This window comes from Branchiostoma floridae, chromosome 19, assembly GCF_000003815.2.
Source record: "Branchiostoma floridae strain S238N-H82 chromosome 19, Bfl_VNyyK, whole genome shotgun sequence".
Taxonomy (NCBI): Eukaryota; Metazoa; Chordata; class Leptocardii; order Amphioxiformes; family Branchiostomatidae; genus Branchiostoma; species Branchiostoma floridae.
Window position 1 is genome coordinate 4466795 of NC_049997.1, and position 17166 is coordinate 4483960.

The 17166-nt window shown below is 41.6% G+C and overlaps 2 protein-coding genes across 2 annotated transcripts; both read right to left on the bottom strand.

The window, feature by feature from the left end:
* Positions 1–435: 435 nt before the first annotated feature.
* Positions 436–5183, bottom strand: LOC118407084. The gene is made up of 3 exons (XM_035807502.1): positions 4286–5183; positions 1713–1799; positions 436–1271 (listed from the first exon to the last, which is right to left on the bottom strand). The coding sequence occupies exons 1-3, from the start codon at positions 5181–5183 to the stop codon at positions 436–438; spliced, it is 1821 nt and encodes a 606-aa protein (XP_035663395.1).
* Positions 5184–6944: 1761 nt separating this feature from the next.
* LOC118406396 (amino acid transporter AVT1J-like) lies at positions 6945–16789 on the bottom strand. The gene is made up of 9 exons (XM_035806435.1): positions 16465–16789; positions 14120–14308; positions 12444–12612; positions 11081–11278; positions 10424–10541; positions 9807–9930; positions 9276–9482; positions 8199–8391; positions 6945–7868 (listed from the first exon to the last, which is right to left on the bottom strand). The coding sequence occupies exons 1-9, from the start codon at positions 16472–16474 to the stop codon at positions 7721–7723; spliced, it is 1356 nt and encodes a 451-aa protein (XP_035662328.1). The 5' UTR covers positions 16475–16789; the 3' UTR covers positions 6945–7720.
* Positions 16790–17166: the final 377 nt, after the last annotated feature.

Here is a 17166-nt window from a genome sequence, read left to right on the forward strand (position 1 = left end):
GAAAGGCACTTTACAGGACTTCTGCTCACTTGACTCAGGTGTAAATGAGTATCTAGATGCGGCTAGTGGCAGTGGCAGGCCTTTGTGACTAAGGCAGGCCTTAGGGGCATGTTCGGGCATAACGCACTCGTTTACACGAGTCAGGGGTAGGAGGAACCCCTTACATCCTTGGTCGGAAGTCCTCCTAGGAGACGAAAAACAAAGCTGCAGCTGCTGGAGCCGTCACACACGTGACATACAGTTCTGTCCCTGTGAGACTCAGTGCTCCAGTAGACGAGAGGGTAGAGAAGGAATTGCACACCCCTCCTTCACTATAACAAGTCATGTACAGGTCAGGCAAACAGGTTGTCGAACCCACCGGCAAATGTCTGTCTGCCTGCTCATCTGTCGAATCGACAGGAGAATCCAAAAATGCCTGTTACCTGTTTATATAATTTAGTTGCCTGTGTTATATACCACTTGGCGTGGAAAGATGGTCACAGTGCCTTCCTGTTTACTGGTCACCAACAACTGTCCGTCACGTCCAATAGCAATGCCCCATGGGTCTTCTATGTTGACCAGGGTGCGGACAAATTTCCCGCGGCTTGTATACATGTCAACTCGCCCCGGTAGTCCGTTCGCCACAACGATGCGCCCCAAAGTATCCAAGCAGATTCCTCGGGAATGACAGGGGAACTGTCCTCGTCGGCATGTTCCAGCTGTGAATAACCTCACCCCGTGGCGATTATAGACCTGGATACTGTTCGGGATGACCGTGACAAGGATGTTTCCCTTGCTATCTGTCGTTACGCTTGATATGAGGGACCGCTGTGTCTCCCTGAATCTCAGATGTAACGATCCGTTAGGTTGGAACACCAATATTTCATTCTTGTTGGTCACGATGATTTTGTGGTTGTCCACGTCCACTGCAATTTCAGGATACACTAAGACACCCGTGACGTCAAATTTGGACAAAGGCTGTCCATGGCGTCTGTACTGCACCACATGTACCTCCTCCTCCCTTACCCCCGCAACCCACAAATGCCCCTCTCCATCAATGGCGACACCGTTGGGTTGCATTTTCACCTTTTTACCCGGGACGACGGTTGGGAAGAGGCGGAGGTAGACCCCACTCATGTTGTGGACTTGGATTCGTCTGTTGTAGAAATCAGGCACGAAGATCTCGTTGTCGTCAGACACTGCCACTCTGCAGGCTTGTTGAAACTTCCCTGGTTCTGTTCCCAACCCTCCAAAGACGATCTTCTCTGGTTTCTCATCTTCACCATTAGGGGCTGCAGTAAAAGATCACAACTTCACATTCCTCCGGAAATCACAAGTGTTCAATGATTACTCCATGGGTCGTTCGTAAGTTTTAAGGAAAAGCGTGGAAAAACTTGGTCTGGTTTACATGTACAACACAAAATATAAGACAACTAGCGTTCCACGACCCATGCCTTCGGCAAATAACCATTACAACTTATTACGTGTTCCTCATTGATCATAGTAATAAGGTCCTGTATCTATATCTGTATCTGTATCTATATAGCCGGTATAACCGCCGTTCGGCGTAACACACAAGCCTCGCAGGCACGTGGCGCGGCAGCAGCTGAGGCAGCTGGTCCTCATTTGAATGCCACACAGGCCTTTAAACTAGCCATAGTTTGACATAAATGCTTACCCCATCCTCCCCGAGCATACATACTTATTCATAGACTAGGAAGTTGAAAACCTACCCTGAGAGGTTCTTGGGCTAGACGACAGGGTAGGTGTTGCTTCCCCCAAGGAGCCATTGGCTGTCGAGTTATGCTGGTACCGGTCTTCTACAAAAACACATATATATACATACAAAGGCTACCAATAACATTGCTTCCTTCCTTCCTGCATCTTATGATACCATGTCTCCTGCAAGAGTTAGTTTTATGGAAGAAGGTGCAAAATACATTAAGAAATGTTTTAAGAAAGAAATGTTAACCATTGTACTATATGATCATTGTGCTATATGATTATCCGCCTTTGTCATAAAGCCCCCTTTACAAATCCAGAATTTAGCTCAGCCGAGTTGTCAGCGAGCTCTAAATTACGAGAATGTATGACCCTGACGCCGACGAAGAAACACTGCCATTTGTTCGTAGGCATCAGGGTCATGCCTCCTTGTAATTTAGAGCTCGCTGACAACTCGGCCGAGCTAAATTCTTGATTTGTAAAGGGGGCTTAATGATGGCATAGGCATTCAAACGGTACAGTTTGACATAAGTGTCTACATCAACCTCCCCGGACATATATATATAAACAGCTCCCTGTCCACGAGAGATTATGTACATGTTGCTCAATGAATGCAGTGGAAAATGAAACACATTTTATCAGTCAGTGTCCTCACTATGAATCCGAAAGAAACACATTATTTCAAACAGTTGTCACAATTTCCAATTTCACCAAGCTTGCACCACCTAAAATATTACCAAAAGACTGTATTTCTACTTAAAGCACAAAATCCCACCATCATACAGAACGTGGAGTACTTCATTAACCACTGCCTTCAAAGAGGAAATCAAACCCGACAATAGTACTCACAGTATCATATAGTTTTATGTATCACACTAACTACCTCTCTTAGTCCTTGAGACTGTATATGCAATTAGCCTTTGGGCATGATTTTGCAAAATAAACAATTATATCCACATTCTTAGACTTGCAGATTGAAAACTTACCCAGAGAGGTTATTAAGATTGGCGACAACGTTGGTGTTGTTTCCCTCAAGTAGCCATTGGCTGTCGTTACCTGCAAAAGAATATCAATAAACTCAATTTTGTATAATAGCATTTTTATCAAAACTTGATAGAGAAATTGATCAGAAGGATCATCATACTGCGACCTTTAATCATTTGTTTGTAAACGTGAAGCCAAACGTATCATGACACTTCATACATCTGTGATGATTATGATGCAAAAGTTCAAAGGGAACAACAATATCCTGATGGCCTTCGGTGTATAATGGTATGAGCGTTCTGTTACATTGTGTGCAAGGAAATGTTACAATCCGTGTGGGATTCTAACAAACCAATCGAAAACAGGTCATATGAGTAAAAAGCAAATAAAATTTTCTCTCCCACCTTCAACGTCGGACTAGTTATTGTCGTTGTTTCAGAACTACAGCATCCAGGGTGATCTGACGCATGGCTTAGTGTGGAGGTCAATATCTGTTGATAGGAAGTTATGTCTTTGATAAATGACAATGTTTTCATTTATGTAAAACAAAAAAATCATATATTTACCATATGACAATTCCATGCAATGTCTTACATTCTCAATGTTAATGCGGAAATACGTTTTTGATTATTCAACTTCTTCATAACCATGTACATGTATTAAGGTTTTTCTGTGTTGAACAATTGATGCTTGATGCCATGTTTGATGCCATGACTGTGAAACGTAGCAAATATACACAAATCTACCGTTAACCTGACTTCAATCCCTCTGAAGCTAGGGAAGAATCACACATACACACAGACGTTGATGACAATGTGTATTGACATGAGTTAGCTTCTACCTGACTGCCCTCCCCAGCCCAAGTCCGCATGCGTGGACTGTTCCATTGGTGAGGGGGGAATAACCATTCTAACTAATCTAACATCTACCACAAGGTTCGAGAAGATAAACGGAAGCGTACCATTTGAGTATCCCGTGTTGTAGAAGAATGCCCATATTAAGCTTCCGACGATGGCCAATACCACCATGGGGATACACGTTAGGATAGCATCGCACTCGCAGCGATATCGACACCCTGGAAAAAATATTTTATATTACCTTAATCCTTGCCCTGCTGGTGATTGTTTGGCCAGTTTAACCTCCCAAATCGGATGGTTTCATCAGGTAAGTAAAACTTGACCTGTTCCATGATGAATACCCCAAACCCATAACAATACAGCTCAGCATGACAAGGGTTAAATATGTCCATCCCGTATATAAACGGGCTCGGTAGGACAAGGGTTTAAAATCAGCAAAATGGAAAACCGAATCGAACGACAAGAAATGAAAGCAGTTGTAAAACGTAGTGGATGAAGCTCTAGATAAAGAGATTTACTTTGCCTAACAACTCTGCGTAATCAGCATGAATTGCTGATTACGTGATATATAGAAAATGTATTGCATGATATTTCCCTTATAAATTTAAAAATGATGCTTTCAAATCAGCGGTAGCCAACATTTATGATGCACATGCAAACTTTCGTCAACCTTGTCAGTCATTCTAACGGTCAACCAGCATGTAAGAAAAGGACAAAATACATTTTACATAAGACTGTCTTACCACAAATGTCCTGTTGGGGACCGTTTGGCATCGGTGCCTGATTTCTATCGTCACGCACACTCGATGCACTCTCGGTTGTGTTTCTTTCCGCTGGCACGACATCATCTTCCCCATATCTAACAGCATACGGTTCGATGTTGACATTGGCAAAACTGGCATCTTGTGTTTGTGCACTCTCGGTTGTGTTTCTCTCTGTTGGAACGTCGTCCTCTTCCCCACATCTAACAGCATACGGTTCAATGTTGCCATTGGCAGAGCTGACATCTTGCTTGTGTTCACTCTCGGTTGTGTTTCTCTCCGTTGGAACACCATAATCTTCCCCACATCTAACAGCATACGGTGCAATGCTGACATTGGCAGAGCTGACATCTTGCTTGTGTTCACTCTCGGTTGTGTTTCTCTCCGTTGGAACACCATCATCTTCACCATATCTGACAGCATACGGTTCAATGTTGACATTGGTAGAGCTGGCATCTTGCGTTTGTGCACTCTCGGATGTGTTTCTCTCCGTTGGAAAGTCACCATCTTCACCATATCTGACAGAATACGGTTCGATGTTGACATTGGTAGAGCTGGCATCTTGTGTTTGTGCACTCTCGGATGTGTTTCTCTCCGTTGGAAAGTCATCATCTTCACCATATCTAACGGCATACGGTTCGGTGTGGTCAATAATGCAACAACTGGCATCTTGCGCTTCTCCGTTCCTTGTTTCCTTGCTCTTTGTAACCATGTCATCATCATCATGATCATCTGTTTGATATCTAACAGCATATGGTTTGATGCCACCAATGCCTGCTGGTCTGGAAGCTGTTTTCCCTGTTGTTGTCACCGGATTTGCTTGAGCCATACCGCCTGCGGTTACCAGGACTGTCGCATCGGAGATGGGATCTTCATTCATCCTTTCAATACTTTCTGACTTAGTGCCAGCTTCTGGCGATATCATTTGATCCTTTCATAGAATCCGACAGATTACGTCTGTGCGAGATATTGTTCGACTTTCTTCACTTTTATAATTGCTGTTAAAACGTGCCCAATTGCTATTTCATTGCAATTCACACAATTCTCAATACAGCAGCTCTTTGTCCAATCTCTAAAAATATAAATTCCGAATAAAATGGATTATCAATAGCAAATAATCTGGCTAAAATGTGAGAAACGGCTTCGCTGGCCTAGTCTGTGCAGACAATATCAATAATCACTGTTTCTTTCTTGTTTTTGCATGTAATCCCAAGAGACGCACATTAGTCTGACTAGTTTGATTTGGACCAACCCATGCAAAATTGATTTTCTACAAACATATTTTTTTCGTGAAAAATATCCATAAACATTGCTAGATAGTGATATCGTAATATGTCTATCTTTAATTATTAGACATATTAGTCTGACTAGTTTGATTTGGACGAACCCATGCATTGATGGCTTTCCTAATATTTTTTTCATTCAAAATATCCATAAACATTGCTAGATAGTGATATCGTAATATGTCTATCTTGAATTGTTAAACATAACATATAGTCTGACTAGTTTGATTTGGACCAACCCATATAATAATTGATTTTCTGAAAATGTTATTTTTTTCGTGAAAAATATTCATTACCATTGCTAGATAGTGATATCGTAATACGTCTATCTTGAATTGTGCAGAATTGCAACTAGGTAATACTTTGACTTTTGAGAGGTTACCTGCTTGATGAATAATCTTTTTTATGGATTTTTTGGCATCAAACCATTGGTAGGACAACGTAAAGGCATGATAAAATGTTTATATAAAATGTAAATATCTGACAGAAAACTTTTTAAACCGTAGCTTTGGTGTTTGCATGCACTTTAAGGATTTTGTTACTCTGAGCTATTATTTGGCCAAACCTCACAATTCTTTAAAGCATAATTTAATATTCTTTGACTTAGCACCCATTGCCTATGACATTCAAACCACATATTTACAAAATAAAACGAAGAACAATTTTTCAACAGTTTGAAGAACTGTTTTGGAGATAGAAGGGAATATCCGTGGTCTCAACAAGAAGTAAATGATCAATAACACATGAAATAACAATCAGGACATTTTGTACTCACTGTAGATGCAGGCGGCAGATACTCAAAATCCATGTTGAGTTCGGAATCAGCTACAGTTAGTAACACAATTAAACAATTATTAAAATGATTTTGAAACCATACGCCTTCTTTAAGGGTCCTCAATACTCTGAACGACCCTGTGCCTAGTTCGTTGATCTTTAATTGGCCGCCGATTTCATATTAGTCAGATATGAGTGAATCTTTCGCCTAAAATTGTAGCCTTTCAAATTTCAAATGGTTCGGTGACCTATGAATATAAGCGGACCCTCTAGTCTAACGTCGCTCGATGATCGAGAGGACATGTACCATATGATGCTGTAAAAGATACTTTGTGAAGATACTGGCTGCTCGGCTGAAGAACTGCCCAAGGCTATGGAGGATGGGGAAGGATGGAGGAAGAGAGTCATGTCCATCCGAGCAACCAGCACGCCCGGATGATGATGATGATGTAAAAAGTGACCATTTAGAGCTCTCAGACTCAGAGGTGAGCTCTTGTCCTTCTGCGTGACGCCTTCTGTGCTGGACTCAGACGTATTTTGTACTTAAAGAAATCCTATATCGAGATGAGACCAATTCAAACCAATTATTCAGCACATGGCACGTGCCATTTTATGAAGAGGGTGTAACCTGGGTGTTACAGAATCAATCGTAGAACACACGGCGTACTTATATGTATATGGCTGCTGGGATAGCGGCTATACAGACACAGATAAAGAGCACAATGTTGACTAGCTACATATAGCGAGTGCAAATACTCTTGAAAACGAAGCATTCAACATCAGTATAATCTGGCAAAACGTTTCCTTCATTATCTGATTTAACTTTCTGGTAACATGTGGTTCCTAGACCTTCACAATTAGAATAGTTTTCACAACATTTATATACATGTATCGTATGTAAAAAGTTTGACGATTTGTATGTAGTATAATATCATATAACAAGGCGCCGCGGACCAATCAGAAGGCCCCGTCCCACGTTGGTTATGACGCCGTAACACATAGATTCCGGCCTGTGTATCGCTCCTTCTGATAGGTACAAAATAACATACGTATATACTCGTTTTGTGCCACCCTATGGGGATAGGCAATACGCGGGAGAAGAATACTATATAACCTGATGATACAATGATACGGGTATGCCCATAATAAAAAGATTTTTTTTCTGTATACATGTTGACAATTAAGAATAACATGCATGTACTAGAATTGCAAAAGGGATTCTTAACTTCGTATTTCTATTATATCAATTAGCCCCCTCGCAATCGCAGAGACATTTTTGAGCCTAAAAGCTCTCACAAGCTATCTATCATCAAGACTTCTCAGTACTTCTATAGATTTTGCATAATATTTTGGCAACGCCTCAAAGGCGCGTCATATTGACGTAACAGGGGACCACTTGGAAGCCTCTGGCGATCCCGTCAATACCGGAGTAGGTTGAGGCTATGCCGCCCACCACACCAATCAGGATGAACTCTATATGCCACGCCCACTCGTACGGCTGCACTTCGCTGTAAAAACGTAAGGGGGACAAAAAGGCCTCATGTTAAAATTTTGTTGTGTACAGTAGAACATTCCATTGAATATCCTAGTAGTTTAGCGATGATCAAGAATACTCAACCTTGTATCCAAGTTTATTTTCATACCATCTCTTGTGTACCCTCTCTAACACTTTGAAAATCATGACATGCCCCCCCCCCCTACCCCCCTACTCTTTTTCATGGAGTAGCCCTTATACTGTAATTGTAATACAACAATGTAAAAGTGTGGAAGCTTCTCTGTTTACCAAAGCTATCTCCATTTTTATTGGATTTTTCAAAATTCAATCGCAGAATGCTTACATTTCCGGCCAATCAGGACTCTTTTGTCTGGCGAGTTTCAAATAGAATAGGCAAGGGAAGATGAAGGTGAGGCAGGTGATGGTTGATCCTCCAACCAAAGACAAGATGGCGCCGAAATGAGGCAGACTCTCTCCGGTAAACAGTACCAGTCCCACCAAGCACGTCCGGAGTAAGATCCGGAATATACCGAACTCTGGCAGAAAATTTGACGTGAGAAGTTAATGAGACAGTTACACAATGTTTTGCTGACATGGCGCCAGAGGAAAATTGACCTCGACGTGACCAGTCACTCGAATGGATTACTAGAAGAGTGGTTTTGTCAGGCTAATAAAATAGTCAGACAATATTACACGAGAAAGTCATTAAACAGACATCTGACCAATTCCTAGAGTCCGTATTCGTAAAATCTGATGTTTATAAACTTTACATGTCCAAATTTTGGGTCAATTAACCTGAAAAAGACGGCTGACTTGTCATTTTAAACATTATAATAAGTCAGTTTGCGGTTTAAATTGCGCATGCATGGGCATCGTGGGTAAAGGTTCAAAGACATGAAGCCTATGAGACATACAATAAACGTCTGAACATGCATGAAGCATGGTGTACACAAGAATTGTTTACAAGTTAGGGGCTTCCATATTTGACATATTGCCCAGAATGCACCTGGCTGCGCATGCGTGTCTTAAACATAGAACTGGCTTATTATAATCTGCTATCTATTAATCCATTATGGTGAATCATCTATAGACACATCCTATAGCTGCCATCATAAACCAATGATTGATTGATTAATTGATTGATTGATTTAACGAGACTTACTATTGGCTATCCTGAATCGTTCCTCCAGCTCATGACAGACGGGGGTGTTGAGTTGTTGACGATGATGAAAGCGAAGATGAGGTGTAAGGTGATAAGTCAACGATGCCTCCTGATTGGTTAGTTAATTGATAGATTGATTAAGCAAGACTTACTATTGGCTATCCTGAATCGTTCCTCCAGCTCATGACAGACGGGGTTGATGACGATGATGAATGCTGATTGGTTAGTTAATTGATTGATTGATTAAACGAGACTTACTATTGGCTATCCTGAATCGTTCCTCCAGCTCCTGACAGACGGGGTTGATGACGATGATGAAGGCGAAGATGAGGTGTAACGTGATGAGGATGAGGGAGGCGTACTTCAGACCGCCCGCCGTCAGGGTAGACAGGATGTTGTTATCACACTCCGACTTGTAGACCAGAAAACCCGCAACGGACAGTGGAACATACATCAAGAGCAAAGCTGGAGGGGAGGGGGCATAACATTATATCTATGTCAATAATGTGTTAGTGCGTAAACTACCGCATGCAAATTGTATTCAACACGTAATAGACTCCCCCCTCTGGTATATGCAAAGGTCAGTCCCACAGGGTGTTTCCAAAAACGAATTCCCCAATGAATTACATTGGAATGCATGCGGAAATGTTCTGAATATTTGGCAAGTTAATCGCAGTAAAATACTAACCGCTCCGCCCCTGAGGCGTCGCCATAAAATTTTATGTTTTAACATTTTATGCCTTTCAATACACACAAATGCACAACTTAATCGCACTTGGCTGTCATTACCTGCAAACGCCAGGACGACGGATCTGGAAAACTTTTCCGGTTCCTTCATATCTTGCTGAATTGTGGGAAATGTGCTCGCCCCTGAGTATGCGAACAGGATAGTTCCAAACGTCAGGAACAACGCCTGTAAAAAAACGAAAATCACCTTTGAAGATGTTTCGGGGTCATCGCCATTAGTACTGCTCTGAGATTGAATTGCTAAAATTTAAAAAACTTGCATGCACTCATTCCCTAGAGATTTCGTTGTTGACAATGCTTTGTTTAGTTTAATATATTCAGTTGTCATGCATACATAAGAAATCGGTTATATTTTCAGGGATACCTGCAAAATATGAGAAAACACAACAATCTCGCGGACACCATTGCAAGCTGGAAGATGGGTAGAAAGCTCAGAGGACAAAACGATTATTTCATTGACAATACGCATGGGATACATACTTTTTAGGTCCTATTTTAACCATGATGGTGATGATTTTGCACTCCGCCAAAGGACTACCCATAATGCCTCAAGTCACCCAGCATGCCATGGGATCCTTAAAAAGTTTACTACTCTTCCAACTTTTTTCCTGTCTTATGATGTTTAAAAGCTGGTAATTAAACAAGGTAAAGAAACGTACTTTGATCTCCACTTCTCCGTCCTTTACATGTTGAAAGTTCGGGATGTCCACAAGAACACCAATCAACATCAGTAGACAGGCCAGGACTGTGGATGCGGAGGCTACAACTGCCACAGGCCTTGAGAAAAAAATTGTAAGACAATTAAAAACAAAATTGTCCACAATTATACCAGTACAGAAACTGTTTGCGGTGGTTTAATGTTCGCGGTTTTCGTGTTGCAAATTTACCGCGAACTCAAAACCACCGCGAACATTTCAAAACTGTCCACAGTTATACCAGTACAGAAACTGTTTGCGGTGGTTTAATATTCGCGGTTTTCGTGTTGCAAATTTACCGCGAACTCAAAACCGCCGCGAACATTGTTTCCATGGCAGTAACAGACTACAGTGCATGGTGCTACCGCGAACTCCTTGTCAGCGGTTGGTTCTGTCACAGTCTGCTTTAGAATTCTAAATGAAAATCGTATAGCGACCTATGACGCTTGTGACTGCGACATAAGTATTCCTGTTCCACTAGTATCTTATGGGGTTCCCCAGGGCTACATATTTGGTCCTACACTGACATACTTCTCATGGAAGACCACATTATGACCGATCGTTTCTTTGACGTCCAATAGATCAGTATATAGTAAAAGAAAATGTGTATTAGCTACTCACCAAAAATCTTTGGGTGACCCAAACCAAGTGAATGGTGTGAGCGCCCCTGCCAAGATGATGAGCCAGAAACAGAAGGAGAAGTTGCCTTTGTGAGGAGACAGGTCCTGCACCAGGGTCTGTAGGTTCTCCGCAGCCAACAACAGGAACACTGTGGCTCCGCTGAATAACGTCACGTTCACACAAACACTAACCGCAACTCTGATTGTAAGAAAATGAAAGGCAGAAGAGTTTCATTAGGTTAGTATAAAGTCATAGAACAATAAGACTCTTTTTACACAATCTTTGTTTTATTCCACCGGCCGACGTTTCGGTGGCAATCTGTCATTCAGGGCAATTTTGACTGGTTTACATTGTACAACAGCAATAGGTGTCGCTGTTTGCAGATGCGGTTCCAAACACAAGGTTTTACACATACTAGTATTCAGTTTACATGATTGTTTTATTCGGTGTACGATTCTTTGCGTTTAGGACCACACCTGTAAGCAGCGACACCTATAGTTGCAGTACAATGTTAACCAGTCAGTTTTCACCGGACGAATATGACACGCGGTAACAGACTACAACTGCCACAGGCCTTAAAAGAATTTTTTTTTAGATTTAAGATAATTAAAAACAAAGCTGTCGGTGGAATTAAACAATGTTTGTTTGAAACGGTTGTCTCTTAATTCAGTGAGCTACCGAACTGATGAAGACAAATGACAGTTCAATGTTTACAAAGATTTTACACTACAATTAACGTGCTGCAAAAGGTCAGGAGTGTAGACGTGTCTATAATTGCTATATACGTAACGGGTGTTCGTCAAGGTTAGATGATTGGACCATCTTTGATAGAATTTTTCTTGATAGCATTTTTCTTCTACGTTAACAATTACGTTGTAAATCTTTCCCGATGCCTGTTTCACTTCTTGCTGCTTTCTTTCAACTCCCATACATTATACTGAATAGCCTTAAACTGCTGGGGTTCCTCAAGGGTACATTTTTGGCCCACCACTGGCGATAAGTTGTAGAATGATGGATCAGTATCAAGACGTTTTGATAGCATTTATTAGGTACAAAACTGACCACCAATGACAGCATAAAAGGTGTAACCTGTCTCCAAACTTTGTTAGGAAAATTAAATGTGCAAACAGTCCGTTTTGTGATTCACTTACTTTCCAACCTCCCCGAAAGCCCTCTCGCAAATGGCTGGGTATCAATGCAACCCTCTGGGGGTTCCCCAGGGATACGTGTTTGGCCCACCAATGATACTTATTCAATAACCAACGAGCCATTTCTTACTGGCACGGAAATGGCTGGTGGTAAATTTTGCTTTGGCACTAGTGGCAATTATCTCCCTGGTGTATAAGTTCTTGTTACCACTCACTTCCCAACCTTCCCGAAAGCCCTCTCGCCGATGGCCGGGTAGGGGTCCCTGACGTGGTCCCTGTACTCCGGCCAGCGGAGCTGTAGGATGTTCCAACACCTGCCCAGCATGATGCCGTTATGTCCCGCCACCGCGCCACACAACACCAAGATAACCACGCCGTTCCAGCCTGGGAATGTAAAATATAGATATCACAACTTACTGCCAAACCCGGATATATCCGGCACACATATACATGTCCTGTGTGCCACACCCGGAAATATCCGGGATAGCGTATTCCCCCGAAGTAGCAGCTTTGCGGAAGTTAGGGATCGGACTTCGGCCTTGTTCGTTTTTGGGTTTGGAGGTCAGCGGCCAACCCTGGCACTGATAGCATTTTATAGGATTGAAACTCTGGCAGTTTAAGGGTTAACAACATTCCGCAACTAAGTATGTGCAACCTCCTTGGTGTGTGTTTTTATCATCATCATTATCATCATCAGTCGGCTGCAGCGCAGGCGACTGCAAGCTTCCTCCAATTCCGTGTGTTTTACACAATCTTGAAGGAGATGCTGCTCGTTTGTTAGACCTCTAAAGGCTTCTTCTTTGTTGGACCGAAAACATTTACTTTAGGCGATCAATTCGGATTTCATAACGAGAGAGAACCCTGACTAAAGCCATGCACTTTCACTCAGGTGAAAAATGACTACCTAGCATCGGCTAGGGCCGTCCCTCGAATAGGACGTTAAATGGAGGCCCCTTATTTGAGGAGAGCCACACCTCAAGTACGTAAAAATCCCACAACACTTATGGAAGTGAGTGGTTCATAACCATAAAGTAGGACGCATCCAGGGCAATTGTCGTATTGAGGTCACCTGAGTAGCGCCAATTGGTAGCTCACTCCAGACCCTTGCTATTCAGCCATGTCGGGCGATAATAGCCCCCCTCAGTGCTGATAGACAGCGTCCTGGCAGACGCATCCTCCAACGCAGGGACATCTAACAGCCAAACTGCCTGTCTGGATGTGCCCTGCTCTTTCAACCATCACCCTTAGTTAACGTTCCTGTAGTGGACGTCCCCCCAAAACCATCTGTCAGCCAATTAGAGAATAGGCTTTCCGTTTTCAAAAGCTGTCTCGCATGTATAAGGTAACCTCATTGATATTCATAAGCAGGGCGGTTAGGAACTAAAGGTTGAAAGACCAGGGCACATCCAGACAGACAGTTGGGAGGGTCTGCATGCTCTTTTCCGTAAGACGTAGGCAGCCTATTTTATTTCCCGTAATTCGTAGGGAAAACCATCTTATCTACGTAATTCGTAGCGAGGCGACCAAATTTAGCGTAATTGCATTCCTTGATTTAGCGTAATACGTAGGAGGCTCTTCTGAATTCAGCGTAAATCGTTGTCGGGACCCCCCATGCAGACCCTCAGTTGGATGTCCCTGCGTAGGAGGATGGGCAGACGAAAATCTGTCCGCCCAGCTGCTAAGTTGAGGTCAGTGTAAACATAGAAAAAAAACCTTATTTTCAGTTGAGTGAAGTGAATTCGTCTTAAGTTAGCAAGGGCACAAGGTTGTATTTTTTCCAACAGATCCGAACCAGAACCTCTGGGGCAAACACCCTGCTGTTGTGCCACACGGCGCCACAAAGAGGTAATCACTTTATTTCCTAGCCTGTTCAAATAAACAGTTAACCAACCCGTGTTGACGACAGCTCTCGGCAGGGCCAGCACACCGCTTCCCGCCATCTCACCCACCAAGAACAGGGCAGCCGTAATCACCGTCAGGCCCTTCTTCTGCGCATGCCCAGTCTTCTTCTGCGCATGCTCAGTCCCCTTGTGTTGGATGGACCCAACTGCAAACGGCGACGTCTCATCTTCGGTTTTAACTGAAAAGGATGCGATGAAGACATTTTTTTTTCATTCTAAAAGAAGTCTATGTTTTGAGGCCGTTTCGGTTTGTGGTCAGCATTAATTGAGAAGTTGTCGATAGCTCCCTATGGTATTTTCTACGTTTGTAGCTGTTGGCAAGTAACGTAGAAAGCCACTAGAGGGTCGAAATCAAATCATTAAAAGTTACCTGGAAGCGTCATGGATTTGTTTTTCATAATCTTTTATAACTTGCACGACAGGTAGTAACGTTAGTTCACCATTAGTCAAGGGGGAACCTTTATCCGTTGTTCTAACATTTAGGGATACTAAGTCGACGGACGTTGCAAAATTTTGAAAATAGCTGCAATATTTTGAAGATATTGCAATATTATTTGAGTCCACAGTCCCTTGACTTGATATCCCTTAAAACACATTTGTTAGAAGCAACGGATATTAATATAGGTTACTCCGCGGACAAAGGTGAATTGGAGTTACATGATTAGCTGACGACAAACCTTTCTCTGCTATGGCTATTTAGACCATCTAGGGTGATTCAAGCTTTATACACCTTTCTCACGCGGCGGCCATCATAGATTGAAGACGAGGTCAATGAGGCAAACAAACAAAACTTATTTCTAAAATCAGCTCCCATTTAGTATTTCCCCAGACCACACAATTTTTTATAATATAAGATCAAATAATAAGTATTATAACAAGTGTTATGCACCGAAAGATGTAGCAATTTATAGTAGCGTAGACTGACCCCATTGTCCCTTAAGAAATGCAAAATAAAAACATGATAATGCAAATATTTGACGGACATGCAGCCAAATCTCTTATTGGTTGTTTGCCTAATTGGCAGGCTATCATTGGCTGAACTACTAATTATGATGGGCAGTCTTTTGTTTGCCTCATTGAACTCGTTTTAGATCTATCATGGCCGCCGCGTGAGAAAGGTGTATTACCAAAGGTTCAATGTAACCAAACGTTTTATCGCACCGAAGCATGCCTCTATCACGTGCATTTCACGTGCCACTCAGCGTTGATTACATTGCGTCATGCAGGCGGTTGGGCAAACACATTGACCTTACTATGATTTGTTTGTACTCAAGCTGTAGACTATTTTGGAAATTATGTGCAGTTCTCTTCTGATCTGTGATTTGAGACTCTAAATAAGGAAAGCACTATAGAAGTAGAAAGACCGGCCTGAGTGTACAGTTTGTGCCCCTACATACGTACAACATGCAGCATCATGCCTTTTTCTCATGGACCTTAGAAGTGTCGAAGAAACCTCAGTATATTTAGCGTTTCATGTCGGACTGACCATGAATTGTAGGTTTCAGAAGAGGTGATATATATTTTTCCATGAGTTATAAGTTTAGCTTTGTTCGTACGTTTTTTTTAATATCAAAGATAAATCACCTGAATAAATTGAGCAAACAATTGTACTGCTAGTTCACCCTTACCTTTATCAATTTCAAGAAAACGGAGCATTTTGGGACATCAAGTCGATGTAATATTGTTTCAAGCTGCATTTTTTGTTGAATTGAGTTGAGTTGAATTCAGTATCCGTCGAAAGTCCCTGTTTTTAAGAATTGTTTCAACGGATATTAGTTACCCCACTTATAAACGTGAACCAACGTTACATGCACTTATGCCATGTCGCAACACTGTCCAATACATCCATGCAGAAATGGAACCTAATGATAACGTAATATCATAAACATTGTCATAATAATGTATATACTACACATGAAGACCTTCACTGTGTCTCCTCCCAATATTGTTTATAATATATATCATAGAACCTGAATGTAGTATTTACTAGATTTATGTTATTAGCAAATAGTCTATTGCAACATTCTGGATTTGTTTCATCATTGCACTTTGATTTGTTTCATCACCGTGTTTCTTCTAATATTGCATAGCCATAAAACTATATCTATTGTCACTTTATTAGTTTAATTATACTACATGGCTAGTTGTCTTATACAATATGATAAGTTTGTCTTACATTATACCCATTTTACAAATGGTGTGCAATAGACTTTGACTCCAGAATGACTTCGAATTCAATGCAATTTCTGCCGCAACAGTTGTATCGTAACGAGAAAGCAAGTAAATAAGGGCTGAACAACTAGGTGTTTGACACTATGAATAAGTGAACTTGTACCTTGTGACATATTACGTCTTCACAGACAAAACAGGACACACAAGTTCCTCAAAAACGTAAAATATCCTTCTCTGTGACAGTACTGTTCGTTGAAATGATCATGCAAGATTTCAAAAAGGTTTCTCACTTTGTTGTGAGTTGGACCATGGACCTGAAGTTACATCATCACATGACGGCCATGTGTTGACACTGAAAGATATAGTCGTATGCCGGGGTGTGGTGTCAATGCCCCCTTGTTGATTTTAGCCACGTGTTGAACTCTAGAAGGTCATATGTATTTGTTTGTACCTCGTTTAGTTAATGTGCAGTCACACGAATGTTCTCAGGCATATATTGATCAGGGAAAGCAGTGGAAGATGAACTACATTTCATTTGTGAATGTTCATATTACCGTTCCGAAAGAAAGAAACTGAAATTCCTTAAAATCTGCAAAACTTCCCCAAGCTTTATCACCTTAACGGCCACCTAATCAATCTTCTTGCTCAAGTCGTCCAACCCTTTTATATATGAAAATGATGGAGAATTCGTCTCCTATGGCATATGGAACAGAAGTCAAACCCATATCAAATAGCGTAATAACGTAGAAATAGATTTAGATTAGTCGCTATTCCCTTTTGATTTATCTATGAGTATCATTTTCCTTCTTTGTTATGTATTATTATGTATACCACTACTGCTTTACATTGTATGCAATTAGCCCTC

What these genes read in the sequence shown, in the direction of transcription:
- LOC118407084 (XM_035807502.1), bottom strand. Translation starts at nt 5,183, where the DNA reads ATGAATGAAGATCCCATCTCCGATGCGACAGTCCTGGTAACCGCAGGC. An exon ending in TCCCCAACAGGACATTTGTG is followed by an intron (nt 1,800 to 4,285) that starts GTAAGACAGTCT and finishes GTGTTTTTGTAG; the next exon opens with AAGACCGGTACCAGCATAAC. An exon ending in TAGCCCAAGAACCTCTCAGG is followed by an intron (nt 1,272 to 1,712) that starts GTAGGTTTTCAA and finishes CTTTTACTGCAG; the next exon opens with CCCCTAATGGTGAAGATGAG.
- LOC118406396 (XM_035806435.1), bottom strand. An exon ending in ACGGAGAAGTGGAGATCAAA is followed by an intron (nt 9,931 to 10,423) that starts GTACGTTTCTTT and finishes GTTTTTTTACAG; the next exon opens with GCGTTGTTCCTGACGTTTGG. An exon ending in ACGATTCAGGATAGCCAATA is followed by an intron (nt 8,392 to 9,275) that starts GTAAGTCTCGTT and finishes ATTTTCTGCCAG; the next exon opens with AGTTCGGTATATTCCGGATC.